Genomic DNA, 18,506 nt, shown 5'->3' with positions numbered 1-18,506 from the left:
TCTCTCCCCCTCCCCCATTTTTCCTCTCTTTATTTCTTGGATATGTCTGGCCAAAGATAGTTGACGTCCTTCCAAGTAACCCCTTGTAAATCTGAAGACGAAACCCACTTCCTATCTCATCTTAATCTCACTCTCTCCCCGGGTCCTCTACATTAAACATGCAGAATTTATGTTGTAACAAATGGTGAGTTTCTGAACATACTGTACATTAAAGAAATGGGATCTCAATGCTTTTAATGCTTAATTTCAGCGGCTTAATGATTAGTGCACGAGGGAGAAATGCTGCAGACGACATTAAAGGCAAAATCCTATTAGCAAGAATGAGGGCATTATATGCATCTGGAAAAAAATAAAAGTATTTAATCACACCACTGTCTCTTTTTCCATCTAATCTTTCTCTTTTCCTTAAGCACTAAGAATATCTAAATACATAAAATTCTTAGAATATCATATTAACTCTTTCTCAACCCTTTCATTACATCTATCCTCTCTTAGTATCTTAAAAATAAGCAAAACTGCTGAATCTTCACGGTTTTCACTTTTATAAATATCAAGCTCAATTCATTTGCTCAAATTATTTACCTTGAGGTTAAAACTGAAACACTCTAAGGGCATCAATAATTGCCAATCTTTTATTATTTGCTTTTTGCACAATTTATTAAACTGGTAACACTTTACAATAAGGTGCATTAGTTAACTACCTTAGTTAACATGAACTAAGAATGAACAATACTTCTTCAGCATTTATTAATCTTAGTTCATATTAATTTCAACATTTTCTAATACATTATTAAAATCAAAGGTTGTATTTGCTAACATTAGTTAATGCACTGTGAACTAACATGAACAATTAACAACAGTTGTATTTTTATTAACTAACATTAATAAAGATGAATAAATACTGTAACAAATGTATTGCCCATTGTTAGTTCATGTTAGTTAATTAACATCGACTAATGTTAACTAATGAACCGATTGTAAAGTGTTACCATTAAACTTTTAACTTTTTTTAAATAGTTAAGCTTCTGTGATGAATATTATTTTTTCCTTTAGATTTTCTTTCTCTCTGATGGCAATAATAGACCTCAAGAATGATTATTATCCAAAATAGTCAGGATTAACAGTTTGACTATGTTGGATAATGCAAAAAAAATTATGTGGAAATAGACTGAATGCAGTAACAAGCAGGTTTGATGTCAGTGTCACAAGTGTTGAGAGAAGGAGAAATGGCGAATGGATGCACTAGATATTTTATCTCTTTGTTAATCTGTGCGTGTAATCTGTTGTCATCTGTCATTGTTCTCTGCTAGAGCCTCATTTAAACTACAGATTTAATCCTTCACTCTGACCTGAGGATGAGGAGGAGACGACACTTATCCACCCACACACACACACAACACACTCTCTCCCACCAAACCTGCTGTTGCGTTCCCTCGGCTGTGTATTTTTTCTCACAATGAAGAGAGACTAAAGCAACTGCAAAGCGGTAATAAGCAATACAAAATAATGAACAGAACAGAAACAACCATCCTGAAATGCTGTGCATGCATGTAAACACACACTGGGAGATGGGGAAAGGTTTAGGCAAAACCCCTCCAAGCTTTTTAACTTTCTCTCTCACTTGTGCACTTAGAAAGAGAGAGTTTCACTTAGTTATCAGTCAGGCAAGGCATAAGATTTTAAGCTGTTGTGATTTTAAACCCTCTATGAGTGCAGTATTAAAAAAAAGTCAACTGGGTCAGAGAGAGAGGGAGAGAGTGGAGAAAATATTAAAAGAAAAAAGAAGGAAATGGGAAAAAGAAAGACAATGAAACCAAGTGAAAAGAATGAGTACAGTATATTTAGAGCATGAGCGACAGAAATAACACAAACAGGAAGTCAATAGAATTACGACAGGAAACCACATTGCTGCAAAATTGTGCATTAACAGCACATTCCCTCTTCCAACCTTTACATCACTTCCACCTCAGAAGAAGAAATTTCTCATCAAAGCTCAAACAAAAGCATCCTAGAATGTTTATCATGTATTAGTGTTCAACTTATTTACAGCATATCCAATTTCATTATGATTCTGCACCCAAGTCAAAAGCCACGAAAGATCGAAATGATTTTCTTTTTAGTTTATTTAAAATTATTCATACTCCAATAAACAAAAAAAGCCAGTGTCTTTCAGGACATGAGCAAAATTCCATTTTGTTTCTGGCTATTTAGAAAACAATATTAACAAGCATATACAGCAAAATCAAGTAATTACAAAAAAATGATAAAATGAAGCCTGCTATGAGACTAATTTTTTTTTTTTTTTTATCCTGAACTTCTCAAACATATTTACACCTTGCTCGACTTGCCAAAGGACAGCTCAAAGCAACCAAATCCCCACAACACAAGACTGCTGATTCTAGATGAGACTGACGAGAGAGTCTCAGGGTCAGGAAACACACTCTTAGGACTTCTGTGAGCACAGGCCTTCAGTTGAAGCCGTACGAGTCATAGTCACTGTTTCGGTTAGACGAGGGCTCTCTGCTCGTGTTTACCGTCAGCCTCTCCAAACCTGACAGCACAGGGGGGAAAAAGTTGTGCATGGTCTGAAACACTTAAGAATCATAAGATGGTCAGTAATAAGGTTGAACCAAATATTCAACTAAACATTGTATTGAGCTACTCATTTTATGGCTTCCAATTTCTTTTGTTACCAAAATTTTGTAACATTACCAAAAACTTGGTAATTTGTTAACTTGTTTTTAAAAAAATCATTAAATAAACAAATTGTTTTATTGAAAAAAAAAAAAAAAAAAAAAACGGGTAATTTGTTATAAATTAAGTCCTACTGTCATTTGGAACGAAATGTTACTTTTCACTAATTTATTTTTCCCCCCACACTGAACTAAAGATCTATAGATTATGAATTTTGAATTGTTGTCGAGAAGGTCAAATATGATGATAGACCATGATTTAGATACTTAAAGTAAATGTTGTGTTACATAATAGTTTAATCTAACATATCCAACTCGCATCCAAAAAAAGCACACACGTGATTTGAATGAAAGCAATTTGAGTGAAAATCCCAATACATCATAATACTCAATTCATCATTATGTAATTGAGTAAATGAACATGAATGCGAGTGAGAGATTAATAGAACGAGTTCAGAATGGTAAAATAGAAGAGAGAGAGAGAGACTCACCAGGAAAGGATTGTCTCTTGAGTGTGTTGTTGTTTGGGGGACCTTGACCTCTGTGATAGGACACTTAAAGAAGAAAGAGAACATGCTGAATGTTTTCTCACTAGTACCCAGTCATGAATGCGTTCATGTTTGAGATGACTCACCACTCTGACTCTGAGTCGGGCCAACCCAGCGAGTCTCCCGTTTTTGTGAAACTGCATCAAACCAGGTAAAAATAGTCAAATCAGACAGAGCATTTCACTTTGGATTTTAAAAAGATTCAGTGGCAAACCAAACCAACTTAGTGTCAAACTGTATTTTTTGAAGTATAGAGCCACATCGATATTAGTCAGTTTTGCATTACATAAAGTGGGATTCAAATGCTATTACAAATTATATTCTAAGCAAAACAATTTGAGTGAAAGACAGAGTTGAAAATAAACATGAATTTGATCATTCACTCGAGCTGCATAAACTCCACATGCATGAATTCTACAAACAAAAGTTCTTGTGTTTTAATGGAAGAAGAACATCTGACTGTCTGTATAAAGAGTTCACATGATCAATCTCACTAATTTGCTTAGATTTGATTAGCGACCTATAAATACTGGAGAATCTGAAAAATTACAATATCATGTTTTCTTGTTTAAAAAAAAAACAAGATTCAGATTTTGGTAACACTTCGCAAAAAGGTCCCATTAGTTAACATAAGTAAATGCATTGACTAATTTGAACTAACATCGAGGAATAGCCCACATATGTTTAGTATTTATAAATCTCCGTTAATGTTAGTTCATGTAAGCTAATGGACCATTAAATAATATTAAAATATTCAACATTTGATTTTAATTATGTATTGGAAAATGTTAAAATTAACATTAACTAAGATAAATAAATGCTTTAGAAGTATTTTCAGTGTTAGTTCATGCTAACTAATGTAGTTAACTATGTTACCAAATGGAGCCTTACTGTAAAGTGTTACCCAGATTTTCAATTAAACCTTAGTTTTTTGGACTGTATATATAAGCAAACACAGAGACATGTTGAATGGTGCTATGTGCCTGCATATATAAACATTTACATTTTTTATAGTTAATGTGAGATTAAAGACACGCTCGTTCGCTTCACTGACTCACATCTTTTGCGGATGGCTTTGTATGTGGGCTGACCGTACTGAACCAGAATGACTCCCAACATCAAGAAAATTAATATGCCAGTTACTGCTTTATAGGCAGCCAACTCACTTCCTAGAGTATCTGAGAAAATGTGGGAAGAAAAGAAAATGATGCGTTATTCAAAACGCACAGCATATAGCGTTAACAATTATTTTGTCGATGAAACCTGATAAGAAAAAGAAATATGTAACTTTTTTTTTTAAAGTTTCAAATGTCTTATTTTAATGAGGTAAAGCAATGTAAAAACACATGTTGTCATAACTTATTGATCATATCATTTTTTACATTGTACCTTCGCAAGTGATTTGCAGGCCTGTGCATTCTTTACTGAATGACGTCGTCATGTTTCTTGTGAGAACATGACCAGGAGCATTATTTGTGGGCTTATAGCCCTTGAAGTCTCCACATCTCATGTCCTTACAGATTTCACTCCACCAGCTGTCTGATATGTGACCGCTAACGCACAAAGGGGCTCGAGTCTGATTAGGGAAATACAGAAACAGCTGACCCTCGCACGGACTCTTCTTCCGCTTTACCCTCAGCCGGGCCAGAACATACTGAGTGATATAATGGATGGTTTTCGGACATGGGGTCTCAGTGGGTATTGTATTGGGGGTTGAGACATTTGGGGTTGAGGAGGTTGTGTTGGTGATGTTTGGGGTATTAGACATCTGTGATGTTCCTTCTCCTGTAAAGGGAAAACACACAATTACTTTCATGACAATGTTGGAATATGTGAAAATGTTGGAACACCAGAATCATTCTTCTCCACATAAAATGTGTAGTTTGGAAATAAATACAATTCCAATCATTTGAAACATTTTAAGTGTTAAATGCAAATGAAAGAAACGTTAGTTGATTAAAATACTGCTGCAGAGAATTTATATACTTATACTTATATATGTATATGCATGTCATTTTGATTGCAGTTGAAATGCTGCTCTGTGCTCTTCTTTGATCACATTGCAAGACATCACTTCAGTTATTATATTTTTAATACAGTGTGCTACCAATATTCTCCAACTCGCCACTTTCAATAACATCTCACTAACATTTGACATTTTAAGAACTCTAGTACTTTATTTGACATTTTGTATGTAAAAATGTGACATGCTCTGCATTATTCAAGCATAAAACCGGCTTGTAACTGAGGTCAGAGAGCAGATAGCTGGATCATTTGCACTCATTGCGCTACTGCACTTTTTGCACTGTGCTCGAAGGCATTCACACACTTTGCACATTTGACTGCATGATTGCTTGATCCCTATTGCACTCTGCAAACATAGATGGCTATTCAGAGTCAGGTGCTTAACGGATCTACAATTTGGATTACCAAAAATCACCAAAATAATATATATATATTGGTGATTTTTGGTATTTACGTATTTGCATAAAAACATAAAATGTAAGCATGAAATGACTGGAAAAACGTAAAATTAATAATATATATTACTAATTTTAATTTTAAAATGTATTGACATATTGACAACGTGTTTTAACATCAATACATTTTAAAATAAAAATGATATATATATATATATATATATATTCCAATGTACAATGCCTATGCTTATTCACATTAACATATTTTGACAACATACAATAAAAAAAAGATGATTTTCACTTTTCACTGATTCATAATTTACTGTCCTTGTTGATTTTTTTTTTTTTTGATTTTTTTTTTGATTGAAAACAAAAATATAGAAGTCAACATTTGAAGTGGATCAAAACCTTTCCTCAAAGTTATACATGAATTTCTAACAATACCCGTTCTTGTCTTAGGACAACTTTGATCTTTTTTTTTTTGATCCAATTCAAATGTCGACTACTGTATATCAAAAGCTAATTTATTAGTGCTGGCGTTAAATATGTTAAATGGTTTACAACAATTTTAAGTACAACGCCTGTTCATTTGAATTGTTTTTCTAACGGTTTTGTTTATGTCTTATTTTCCAAAACTAAATGGTCAATTAATGTGTATTGCACTCTAACAAGATATGATTTATTTAGCAGACAATGGGCTGAAAAATGTAATTTGGTGGGATTTACCTCTTTAAAACAGTAGGCAAAGTAATTGTTCCATGATTTTTGCCATTTTTATCAAAGCCAACTTTTTGGGATAACTTCTGATAAAACACTAGACATGCACATGACAAATAGTAACACGGTCTACTATCTTATGCAAGAAACAAGATTGAAGTATGCAGTATGCAGATTTTTTTTTTTTACATGAATAATAAAGAAACGTGTAAGAAGAGTTTTTGCAAGGTGACCCATTTACCGAATTCACCCTATTAGTTCAATCACCATATTAAATAGATAACTTGCAAAAATTGTAAAATATTCGTGTTGCCATCAGTTTCCAGTAAACATGGAGTTAAGAGTAAGAATTTGAAAGAACAATAAAAACCACTCCAAGAAATTACATATTTTTTCAGGACACTATTGACACTTGCGCTAATTTTGTAATGCATTCTTGCAGGCCCTAATGTTAACAATGTTTTGCATTATAAACGTTCTTCTATATAATGCACAATGTTGTGAATGAAAGCATTGGACTATTCTAGTCATTGCAATACTAAGTGTTGTTCCTTGGTCCATTTTGTCTTGCTGATATATTAATCCATATATTAGAATATTAAACAGACTAATAAAACTCTAACTGTACATCAGCATCTACAACTGCCTGCAGATCTTTTTTTTGCAGAGCAGATCATATATGTAACATGCATCATTTAAGAGCACAACAATAAAGTATATTTATGAATAATCAATTTACTTACGAACACCGAGGAGCAGGAGCGCCGTAAGAGTCATCAGCAGAGAGTTTTCCATCTGGCAGAAGGTTGTGCCAAACATTTAGAGCTTCATTTAACTTCATTTGACTAAACAAAGTAACTCTATGCACTCTATAAACTGATAACAGGCCCAGAGGTCAAATGAATGACCTTTGGTAGACAAGAAACCGGTGCTTTTCGTTAGATTTAATCGAGCCTCGGCCCAGTTACGTTCAATTTTTCTCATTCTTTTTAGGGGTCCGGTTCAGATAAAGCAAAATAATAAGCATGTTTAGCCTGAGTTTTTATCAGTAGCCTACGGCAACGATTTCGAATCATACCATGACTTAAGCCACAATCAACAAAAACATATCATTCACTACAATGACACTGTATGTCATGGCAATTTGTTGACACAAACCGGACTCACTTTAAAAAAAGATTGTTTATGATGTTATTTTAGATATGTTACAGTACGGCTATTGTTTTTAATTGACAACTGTCTTCACATCTCTGCTTCAAAAGTGTTTTGAAGGTTTTCTTCATCAAAGAGCATCAAACATTTATGAAACACCATGACTCCTAACCAGCTTGTTAACAATATATTATCAGATCTTACCTTGCCTCTGACTGACAAGAACAAATGTGTGCAGCAAGTGACAAGAAAAATTAAGTGAAAGGAAATAAGCAGAGGTGTCGAGCTACTATCTTCATTCCCCGCCCCCATCCTCTCTCTCTCTCTCTCCATATAGAGCGTGTCTTTTATTCTCAAGTATGTTTGATTGCACAGTGCACTGCTTCCTCACTTCAAAGAGCGGCATACAAGAAAAAAATGAAGAAAAGTATGAAAAAGGGCAAGTATGGGTAAGTGGGAGGAGAAAAGGTAATAAGTAGTGTGATATTGTCTAACTTGATATTAAATGTTAAAAAATCGAAAATTACAATTTCTAACACATTTTAAAAATACATTTTTTTTTTTTTAAAAAGTTTACAAAATACTTACCATTTTTCATCAAAAATTATATGGTTGGTGGAGTAAACAAAGCAGCAAAAAAAAAAAAAAAAAATCCGCATATTCAAAACTGAAAATCTTTCTTTTTTGCATACAGGAACTGAGTCTCTTGTGGTGTACGGCACACTGAAAATGTTCAAGCAAGTTTCGCATAGATGATTAATTGTGCTAGTAGGAATCAACTGCGAGTGCCGTGGCAAGTCAGTCAGGCTATAAAACCACCGATATCCACATCTATCCTTTCATTTTACTGTTACTCATATCTTCTTTTCATTCACCATCTTTCCCAGACGCCTCTCTCCCTCCCTCACTCTCTCGATCTTTCTCAGGTGTCGCCGGGGTTGGTTTACCATATTATACAGTCGTAGAGAGGCCCGTAAAGACTGGTTTTTGTACCTGTACAAAAAAAAATTCCCCCAACACCCTCTTGAAACTCGTCTATGATTCAATATGAACGGAATTTAAACAGCCTTCAAAAGTGAGTCAATGAGCTCCCATTTCTCGTCTTGTAAATTTATGAAAACATTGGCTTTGTGTGATCCTCAAAAGAAAAAAAAAATCTGTTCATAAGTTTGGGGTGGGTAAGGTTTAAGGTAGTCTCTTATCTTCATCAAGGCTGCATTTATTTGATCAAAAATACAAATACTCTGACATTTTTCTGTTTTCTCATTTATTTTAAAATGTAATTTATTGCTGTGATGCAAAGCTGAATTTTCAGCATCATAACTCGTCTTCAGTGTCACATGATGCTTCAGAAATCATTCTAATATGATGAATTGGTGGTGCTCAAGAAACATTTATTGTTATTATCAATGTTGAAAATGGTTGTGCTGCTTAATATTTTTGTAGAAAAAACTGGATTCTTTGAAGATTAGAAAGTTCAAAAGAGCAGCATTTATCTTAAATATAAATCTTTTGTAACATTATAAATGTCTTTACCTTCAAAATGTGGATCTTTTAATCATTTTAATTCATCCTCACTGAATGAAAGCATTCATTTCTTTTCCCCAAACTTTTGTACTTTTACAACTACAAATAACAATGAAAAGTCAGAAATTCCAATCAACGCAGAAATCAGATCACCTTCAGAGTTTAATATTCACACCCGAAAAAAGGACAATAAAAATAAAAATACACTTTTAACAGGCTACAGTCATTACAACCAATGCAATAGAATCTCTTTCCTCTAACGCTGCAAATCAATGTGCTAATAAAATTTTCATCCCATTTTTTCCCCCTTATCCTCGTGTCGTATCACCCCTCTCCCTCGCTCCAGGTGCTGGGGAGGGAACCTAAACGTGGGGGTTTTGCTACAAACCTGAGTCTTAATTACTGAGTTCATGAATTAGATAAAGCCACCCGAGGCTTGATTGAGGATGCCTCTGGTTTTGAATTGCTTTAAAGTACAAAAATAAAGAGTGACCCAGCACGCCTATTCTAAAGTGGACCGGTCGAAGGCCCCGCTCCCAGCATCTGTTGCCAAAGAGTTTGGGGCTGTAAGTGTGGAGTGTTAGTGTGATTCACATGGTCCTCCAGCTGGCCAACAAGGACCTCAGTTAGGAGGGAGCTTTTACAGAACTAAATAACACCTCATAATGACACGCACGGGCCGTTTTGTTGGGTAGGCCTACACTTTTGTATTTGGAGGCAAGTGAGGTGTTTATGAGGAAGAATCTGAAGATGGGCTCAAATCAAACCACAAAATTAGAGTAAACACTCTTGATTCGAATCCAGTCCGAATCACGTTGCGATTCTGATGGCAATATGCCTCTGAGAAACAGACAGGGTGGCTGGCTGTGCAAGACCATCAAATGCCTCAAATGTGTCTAAATTTAAAGTGTAATATATGCAGTCTCGCATTCGTCTGCATAGTTTTACCACAAAAGGTTTTCTTTACCTTAACGGTAGGTGCTGAATGCTATATTTACTAACGTAAGCATGTTATGTAGCGCCTATTTTCTTTGCATGTGCTCTGTGCTATGATATGCTTCACCTGCCCCCCCCAAATCCTGTGCTATAGCAGATAGATATGTCTATATTAATATCCCTTGTTCTCCGCTTTCCTTTTAATATTAGTGTAATTCGTTGAGTACACTGTCCTCACTAGAGACTATTCCTTCCGATCAGTGTCGAGCGGTATTTCAAATAAATGGAGTGGAAGGGTGTAAAAGAAAAAAGAAGGAGCAAAAGAGGTATCGAGAGGGTTGGGAGTGATTGATTGGTGCATTAATACACTAAGCACTCGTAACAGGGCGTATTGCACCCATTGATATGGATTTCAAATCAGTACACATGGAAGTTGTCACTTTATTCATGATAAAGAATAAGCTCGGCTTTATTAAGGAGTTTTCATCTGTGATAGAATGTAAAATGGTGCTGTGCTTTCTGGATTGACGCTGTCAACAAGTATTGATATAGACAAGAGAATAAGACTACGGCTAAAGTAACGCTCCCATGTAGTGTGGCGTGTTTTTCTCAGTGGAATGTTGACAAAATGCTTGGAAAGAATTCCCAAATAAGGCTGAGCTGTAACACAATGTCGTCAGAAGACAAAAACAAGCATCTCGTCATTGAACATAATCAATGTTTCAGAGATTTTTGCAAACCGATTTGAAAACATGCTTCAAAATGGACAGAAACTGAGCCGTTTAAGAGTCTCTGACTGAAGTTTCATGGGGGAAACAAGCACACGCTCAATCTCAAGTGTCTTTATAAGCCTCAGACAGGAAGAGGATGTGACATGGGTACTCAAACCACAAATCTGAGAGGGTTGGGAAAAGGCAGAGCAGGAGGAGAAAGGAGGGACAGAGACGAGAGGGAGGATGATGAGAAAAAGAGAAAGACAGACACACACAGAGTGGCTCAGGAGTATGGCTGTGGTACCCCAAAACCTGGCCTATAAAGCGGTCTAGCTGTGGGTGATTGGGTTGATGGCGCATGGGGGCCTGTGGGGTAGCTGTACCCTCCATACGGGTATGGAGTGGGGTACGTGGCGGGCGTTGGACCAAACTGCCCAAACGGTGGGGCAGGAAATGGGGTTTGGGTGGGGTATGGGCAAGCGGGAGGACCAAATGCAGGCCTGGGAGCGGAGTAGCCTGTCGATGGTGGGAAGGGAGCACCCTGGCTGGGGTACGGCTGAAACGCTGTGCTAGGGTTAGCGGTGCCCGCTGTGGAGGCTGAGGGGGGAGCAACGGGGTAGGGGGAGTAGGGGAGGGCAGAACTGGAGGCATTGGAGGGTGCATTGATTTTGGAGCTCTGCTGCTGCTGAGGCTGCTGTGGTTGCCACGGCGATGATGATCCAGCATCCTGATTGGCACAGGGTTGTGATGTCATTGTAGCATCTCCTTTCCCTTTGCTTTTTTGGCAGAGAATCTCTTGCAGCTTTTCAATGCGCACTCGTCTTGTGTGAGCGAGAGAGCGGAGGGAAAGGAAGCGTTCGAGGAAGGAGTCCAGTGATATCGAACCTTCCAGAAACTCATCTGCTAGAACCTGAAAGAGATTGAATGATTTTTCAAATCCTCACACCATGGGGTTGGTAACACAATATCTAAATTTTATAACATTATGCAATGCTTAGGAGGTCGTAGTTCATAAAACTTCAAATACAAATATACATTACATTCAAAAGTTTGGAAACACAAAGACTTTATATTTTCGAAAGAAATTGCAACTTTTATTCACCTTAGATGAATTATGAAATGCTATTTAAATTAAATATATACACTGTATTATTTAAGATCTCTGGTCAAAGAATCATGTTAAGGATTACATAAGATGTTCTTCCGGTTGCATAAACTGCTAAGTTAGTAATCACATTTATTTAAGTCAGTTACATAAAAACGTAGACTGGTCTAATTAAAAACTTAAAAAATAAGACTGATTGCATCTTGACTAACCACTAGCTGGTCATACTAGTCATTAAAGGGCATATTGCAGGTTAGAGGACCCAACGAGTCAATGTATAGAAAAACAATGTAGTAACTAGATTTTCTTTAAAATATACTTATAAATACGCTACATTGGCTTCTGGAGTCGTTTTTGTGAGAATTTTACTTCCGCATCTGAAAATGGGCGTGGCGGGCGTGACGTAACGGGCGGGAGAGCGGTCGATTCAAACCATTCAAACAACAGGAAAACAATGGATCGCAATGACATTTCGGATGTACTCGTATGACGGACCACGGACCACAGCAGGCTCATAATACAATTAATGATTAATAGGATTAATGTTAGACAGAACAACGGTCAGAGGAGACACACATTATTGCAAAGTATTATTATAAAAAAAAACGTGTGTGGAGTGAGTGTGCGCAGCTGCAGTTTATTGCATCACTTAATCGCGCGTCTTTTTGATTAGCCTAGCTGTCAGATACTGAGTAAACATTAAAAGAAACAAGCCTATTCAATCTTCCCTGGATGTTTTTTTAACGAAGAAATTAAATAATAGCAATCAGGAGAATGGAAGCAGCAATAAAAAATGAGGACTGTAGTGCTGTCAGCAAAACATTATACCACTTATGCAATAAAAACTGCACTGCAACAAAAAGGTATGGCATGTGTTTTTATATTTAATGCTGTTCACTGTGAGTTTTAATTAATAGTGTAATAGAATTAATAGTGCATCGTGCATTTTGTTTGCTAAAATGTGAGGTGTATATCGTTCGGTAATGTCGTTGTGCTACATGCACAGAGGGGAATGCCATACTCTAGGTTTTTGTGAAACGCCGCCACTGAGAACGGCAGGTGTCTTGGTGAGACCAGTGCTAGTGATATTGCGCAAAGCTTCTAGGTTGTACGTCACACGCATCACACACATGACCAGCGTCGGCCAATAGTGAGCCTATGTGTGACGTGCAACACAGAAGCTTTGCGCAGTTCCACTACGTGAACTCACTCGTGGCCTACAGGGAAGGAAATGAATAGTTGAATAAAGTCGTTATTTTTGTTTGTTTTTTTGCGCACAAAAAGTATTCTCGTCGCTTGATAAACTTAAGATTGAGCCACTGTAGTCACTTGGACTATTTTAACGACGTCTTTCATAACTTTTGGGCCGGTCAGTTTCGATCCCTTAAGAAGCCTATGGAGGAGTGATCCAGCTCTCAGATTTAATAAAAAATATCTTAATTTGTGTTCCGAAGATGAACGAAAGTCTTACGGGGATGGAACAACATGAGGGTGAGTAATTACTGACAAAATTTTCATTTTTGGGTGAACTAACCCTTTAATATTAACACATTATTTTTTGTTATAATAAATTATATTCTAAATCATTTTAGTTATAATAATTTACAATATTACTATTTTGGTTATATCTTGATTAAATGAAATGCTACACTGGTGAACAGAAGGAAAAAAAAACAAAAAATGTAATGGTGTTTCCAAACTTTTGAATGGTTAGAATAGAAAATACACTATATGAGTGCATCAAGGTTTCCAGACTTAAGCTATTTAAATATAATTTATCCACAAATGATTAACCCTGACAGTTTCACCAGCAGTGAAAACGCAAACATCAAAATGACAAAAGAAAATCCAAGTTGATCATAAAAAAGATGGTGACCCACCTCTGATTCTGACTCTGTGTTGGCGCCCTCTGTCTGCAGACGAGACAACAGCCCCTCCGGAGACACCTGCCCCATGATACTGTCTGCAAAGTGGGACAGAGAGAGAGAGAGAGACAGAAGTGAGAGAGAACTGATACATTAATAGGTTGGCTTGTAATAGAGTAAGAAACTGAAAAATGAGAACGGTTATGCAAACAAATCAGTTGGCTAGAAATGTGCAATAATTTTAAACTTAGGAAAAAGCAGTATTGAATGAACAGAGAAAGAAAGAAGAATGAGACTACAGAGAAGAAAGAGGCCAGCCCCACACATAGCTACTGTGTGATGTAATGTCACAGATGCAAAAAAGGGGGAGGAGAATAAGTGCCTGAACAAAACAAGCTCTTAGAACAGCACTAAATGACAGGGATATGCACAACATATACCAGATTTTCTGGCTGAACAAAAAGCTCTATTTAGAAACCCAGTAAGAATTCCTGCGTCTGTTCAAAAGATCAGGGTTCCCAAAACTACAGTGAAAACTGGCAGTGCACTTTAACTGTAGTATGAACAAAAATCGAAAGAACACTGTAATTTTAATTTCACTTAATCACTGAGCTAATAAGCAGTGCTAACAATGGAATCTTTCAACAAGTTCATTCTGATGAACTCGTAATATCTTTCACAATGCCTAAGCTTTCCCTTTTAGAATATTTATTTGCCATCAGGGCATAAAAAAAATACGAAAATCAATCGTTTCACTCCGAGCAGAATCAGTATTTAAACGTTTCTGTTCATATGTTCCTTCTGTAACATTACAGTTCCGAAAACGGTTTGATTAGAAAAAATGCCAGTTAATATCATCTTCTTTTTTTTTTTGCCAATACTTTATACCTAGAACTTGAATAGAGCTTTATACTAAATAGCTTTAACTAAGAGCTTGTGACTAAACCTCGCAGCTCCACCCGGCTAAATAGTGAATGAAGTGCTGCACACATTTTGGAGACAGTCTCTGCTTGTTTGAAGTGCAAGGGTAAATAAAAAACTGTTTCTTTGAATAAATACTGTGTTTTCCATATTCAAAAAATCACGATGTTTGTATTCACGATGTTTGTAACGGCTAATGTTTTATGAATTTTAGGAGCTGAGAAGAGTGTCTGTCTGCTATTTGTCCTCCTGTGCATAGCACATCATATTACATATAACACACGATTGTGGCCAAATGTATGAAATGACAGGAAAAACTAAGCGCTCACATAGTTACAATAAACTTTGTAACCTGTAAGTTGGTTAAAACGTAATGCTGAACTTACTGCCTTGGATGCGGCCGTTAATGACTGACAAAACACATATCTCAGATATTCATTGTTGAAAAACCTTGTAACTAAATTTGAGCTTGATTTGAGGAAAATGTCAATAATATAATGACACACGCAAGTGCCATAATACTAACTTTGACAACATGGTGTTTACGGTAATTATTTAAAAAGATACAGGCCTACATTTTTTCCTGAATAGTAGCAGTTCTACACTAACCTGCTATTTTCGTTGGTTTCAAAACACACACGACGATATTACATTATTCTTAATACTTTAACGGTTGGCGACATATCCTCGGAAAAACTCCTGAAATCCAAAAGCTAATGCTAGCGACTTACCGATGATAACTTGACAGCTGAGCACGGACATTTCACTCACGTTGGATGCGTCAACGACTCATTTGCATAGGCCGTAGTATTTAAATTCATGATTAGTTGACTGCCAAATTAAAATATAATAAATAGAATGATCAAATAACGTTTTTACAGGTTAATAGTTATTTCAAATAAGTGTTTTTGTTCAGAACGATCAAACTAAATTCCGTTTGATGTTTTAATTTTCATTTAAACACTTGCCAATGACAGAACATTAAGACTTTAAGATATACACTTTTTAGTTACAGCTGAACAAAAACTTGTATAACAAAAACAGAAGAAAAGAAAAAAGATTGAAAATTAAGTAAATGATAAAAACATGACAAAAACCCAAGTCTTGCGAATAAAATTAATTTGACTATATAAGAAGAAATCTGAAAATGTTGGTTACCTTTATTTAAAAAAAAAATGCTATGCAGTTTATAATATATTCAAATTATTTATTTTCCATGATAATACTAAATGGTTCCTGTTTTAACTAGGAAAATACAAATCCACATTACCAACATGAGTAATTTCTGCTCAGTGCAAAACTACTCGCTTCTCCTTCTTGGTTTGAGAAAACCTGCTCTAAAAACAATCAATTTCTCACCCCCTTCATTTTACATCAATTTACCCCGCATTCATTCTTACAGTCTCTTTGAAACCTTTACTTTCGCAAACCAAATCAATCCCTCTTTTCTCTTACCTCTCAGGACACAGTGCTGTTTGTATTTCTCCCTCACTTCCTCCAGTTCAGTGTATTTCTCCACCAGTCGCCCTCTCTCATTTTCGAGACGGGGCTTCATGTCCAGGTTTTGCTCGGCCAGACTGCGGTTGGCAGCCAGAGCCATTTCCCTTTCCAGCTGAATGTTCTGAATCTGAAAGAGAAGATAGTGACACATAACAAAAACTACAATGCTACAGGCATTATGAAGTCCACAAGGACAATATATCTTAAGCAGGACTGTCAAGACTAGGACCGTTTACTTAACGATGGCTGTTGGTGCGAAGGAGACAAGTGGTCATTTCTTTATTAAGTTATGGTGAGATTACTGAGATGAGCGGATATGAAACAATTCAATGTGATGTTTTATGCTGCATTCACGTGCTACCTGAAATGTCCTACTTCACACTTTTGAAGCTGTGAGGACAAGCTTGTCGTGTTCAAGTGCTTTGTTGTCAGAAAGAACAGGAATCATGAAGGACACCAGGTTTATTCTTGCCTATTTATTGAGGAAAGCTTATTAAAACCGAAATTATGTTTGGTGTTCCATTCGTTGGCAGTCATATAAACATTTGCCACGCTATCTAGATAGTCAGCTTGCTGACAATTTTAGAATTATGGTCAAATACAGGCTATTTTTGCTGTGTATAAAACATACAGTATGCTTCAGATGATTATTCATAAATGTATATATGCACTACTTTAAGACAGGGCGATGTAGCAGTTAAAACGAATAAAGAATAGCAGTCACAGTAGCAATCGTTCTCCTCTCTGCCATGTTTAAAGATTATGGAATGCCCAACTTGGGTATAAAATTATCTCAGTTTCCCAGTAGTAAATACAATATGAGAAGGCATTCGTGTCCAAATTCCTACTAGGAAACAAGGCCTTTTAATCGATCAACATTAGAAAAACAAACATTAATCTGCAAACTTTGGATTTGAGTGGTATGGCAGACAGACAATGAAGAATTTTAGTAGATATAGATAAGACTTTGGTCTGTTGGACTACTTGTTCCAACAACAAAAAAACTTGGAATATGGTGCACGGGTCTTAAGGACTAGGGCTTTTTTGGAGCATGGACACCATTCACTTTCATTGCATGGAATAGAGGAGCATGAACACCCTTACTAACATCTCCTTTTGTGTCCCACCGAGGAAGGAAAATGATATGGGGTTGGAACAACATGAAGGTGAGTAAATAATGACAGAACTTTCATTTTTTGGGTGAACTATTCATGTAACAAACATCCATCATCATCTTACCTCATCAGACTCCAGTGCCATGGACTCCACCCGCTCCGAGTTGTCCAGCAAATTCTGCAACTCGGACTGGCTGAGGTCTTGAAGCTTCTCCATTGATTTGCTAGGACAGCTGAAAATCAACAGTAAAATTTACTAAGCTGTACTAATAATTTACTTATTACATTACAGCTCATCATATTCATAATATATGATCATAATATTTGTCAATAGCATTGACATCTCATACAGGTTTGGAAAAACGAGTAGCATAATAAATGTAAACAGAATTTTCATTTTTTTGGTAAACGATCCTTTTAAGTTGACCTATGCTAGCAGTGAATACTTGGTAAGTGTAATTTGGATATGAAACCACGACTGATGATAGGTAATCTGGACCACCAATGGCAGTCATCTATCATTCAGACAGTCAGTGCATGTAACAGTGGACAAACGTTACTTAAAAGTAAGGCGAAGAAAATGTTATTGAAACTAAGATTAACTCTAACTGCTTGTTACATCTTAAAGAATATCTCAATACTTACAAGGTACAAGCAAATCAAAGTCCTCTCCGCAGGGTGCTCATGGAAAAACATCAAACTTAATTGGAAGCGAGTGACGTCAAGATGTAGACGGAAGCGTTGAGACTGACAACTACCTCGCGAGCGTCTTCAGCGTTAAAACCCGCTATCTGGGAGAAACACGCCCGAGGCAGTATCGACACGAGGTGTCACGCGTTATTTAACGCAGCAGAGTAGTAATATTTTCGCGAAATTATTCCTGGAGACTGGAATCTCCCCGCGGTTAGCTGGACGGCTAGCTCAATAAAAAGAGAGCTGTTGGGCAAGGCGGTTGTTATTCAATACAAAACGGCGTCGGACGAAATAACAACTCAGAAAGACATAATAATATGTCTCCGGTAAAACAGCATCGATGTCATTTCGAGCAAAACAGTGCAAATAAAGGTTAATTCACGGTGTATATTCCTATTCATAAGGGAAAGTTTCACTTCTCGTTGACAGATATCGCGGCCATCTTTGGATGAGACCATTGTCGATTTTGTCTAGGGAAGTGAGATACGTTTAAAAACCCCTAAAACACAATTTACCCGTCTTGTCTGGAATATCGCATACAGTTTTAGATTATGGCTTAAATGAATATATAAAGGTTTTATAATGTATACTATTGAAAGGC

General features: G+C 36.4%; 2 protein-coding genes and 1 long non-coding RNA gene across 3 annotated transcripts; all 3 read right to left on the bottom strand.

The window, feature by feature from the left end:
* Positions 1 to 2,315: 2,315 nt before the first annotated feature.
* LOC130076295 (T-cell surface glycoprotein CD5) lies at positions 2,316 to 4,960 on the bottom strand. The gene is made up of 5 exons (XM_056241335.1): positions 4,631 to 4,960; positions 4,300 to 4,419; positions 3,328 to 3,378; positions 3,185 to 3,247; positions 2,316 to 2,551 (listed from the first exon to the last, which is right to left on the bottom strand). The coding sequence occupies exons 1-5, from the start codon at positions 4,749 to 4,751 to the stop codon at positions 2,469 to 2,471; spliced, it is 438 nt and encodes a 145-aa protein (XP_056097310.1). The 5' UTR covers positions 4,752 to 4,960; the 3' UTR covers positions 2,316 to 2,468.
* Position 4,961: 1 nt separating this feature from the next.
* Positions 4,962 to 7,970, bottom strand: LOC130076298 (uncharacterized). The gene is made up of 3 exons (XR_008805626.1): positions 7,735 to 7,970; positions 7,122 to 7,173; positions 4,962 to 5,026 (listed from the first exon to the last, which is right to left on the bottom strand). It is a non-coding gene; the product is annotated as an uncharacterized LOC130076298 (long non-coding RNA).
* A 1,231-nt stretch (positions 7,971 to 9,201) lies between these two features.
* vps37c (VPS37C subunit of ESCRT-I) lies at positions 9,202 to 18,376 on the bottom strand. The gene is made up of 5 exons (XM_056241334.1): positions 17,858 to 18,376; positions 17,337 to 17,445; positions 16,053 to 16,224; positions 13,692 to 13,774; positions 9,202 to 11,616 (listed from the first exon to the last, which is right to left on the bottom strand). Exons 2-5 carry the CDS (start codon positions 17,427 to 17,429, stop codon positions 10,990 to 10,992), a joined length of 975 nt encoding a protein of 324 aa, XP_056097309.1. The 5' UTR covers positions 17,430 to 17,445; positions 17,858 to 18,376; the 3' UTR covers positions 9,202 to 10,989.
* Between the last annotated feature and the right edge of the window lie 130 nt (positions 18,377 to 18,506).

Source organism: Rhinichthys klamathensis, unplaced genomic scaffold (genome assembly GCF_029890125.1).
Source record: "Rhinichthys klamathensis goyatoka isolate OS25496 unplaced genomic scaffold, OSU_Roscu_1.1 h1tg000636l_1, whole genome shotgun sequence".
In the NCBI taxonomy this organism is placed as follows: Eukaryota; Metazoa; Chordata; class Actinopteri; order Cypriniformes; family Leuciscidae; genus Rhinichthys; species Rhinichthys klamathensis.
The sequence above is the reverse complement of the archived record's forward strand: the minus strand, read 5'-3'. Positions and strand labels throughout refer to the sequence as shown.

What these genes read in the sequence shown, in the direction of transcription:
- LOC130076295 (XM_056241335.1), bottom strand. Translation starts at nt 4,751, where the DNA reads ATGAGATGTGGAGACTTCAAGGGCTATAAGCCCACAAATAATGCTCCT. An exon ending in CCCGACTCAGAGTCAGAGTG is followed by an intron (nt 3,248 to 3,327) that starts GTGAGTCATCTC and finishes TTCTTCTTTAAG; the next exon opens with TGTCCTATCACAGAGGTCAA. An exon ending in CAAGAGACAATCCTTTCCTG is followed by an intron (nt 2,552 to 3,184) that starts GTGAGTCTCTCT and finishes CTGTGCTGTCAG; the next exon opens with GTTTGGAGAGGCTGACGGTA.
- vps37c (XM_056241334.1), bottom strand. Translation starts at nt 17,429, where the DNA reads ATGGAGAAGCTTCAAGACCTCAGCCAGTCCGAGTTGCAGAATTTGCTG. An exon ending in ACAGCACTGTGTCCTGAGAG is followed by an intron (nt 13,775 to 16,052) that starts GTAAGAGAAAAG and finishes CCCACTTTGCAG; the next exon opens with ACAGTATCATGGGGCAGGTG. An exon ending in ACACAGAGTCAGAATCAGAG is followed by an intron (nt 11,617 to 13,691) that starts GTGGGTCACCAT and finishes AATCTCTTTCAG; the next exon opens with GTTCTAGCAGATGAGTTTCT.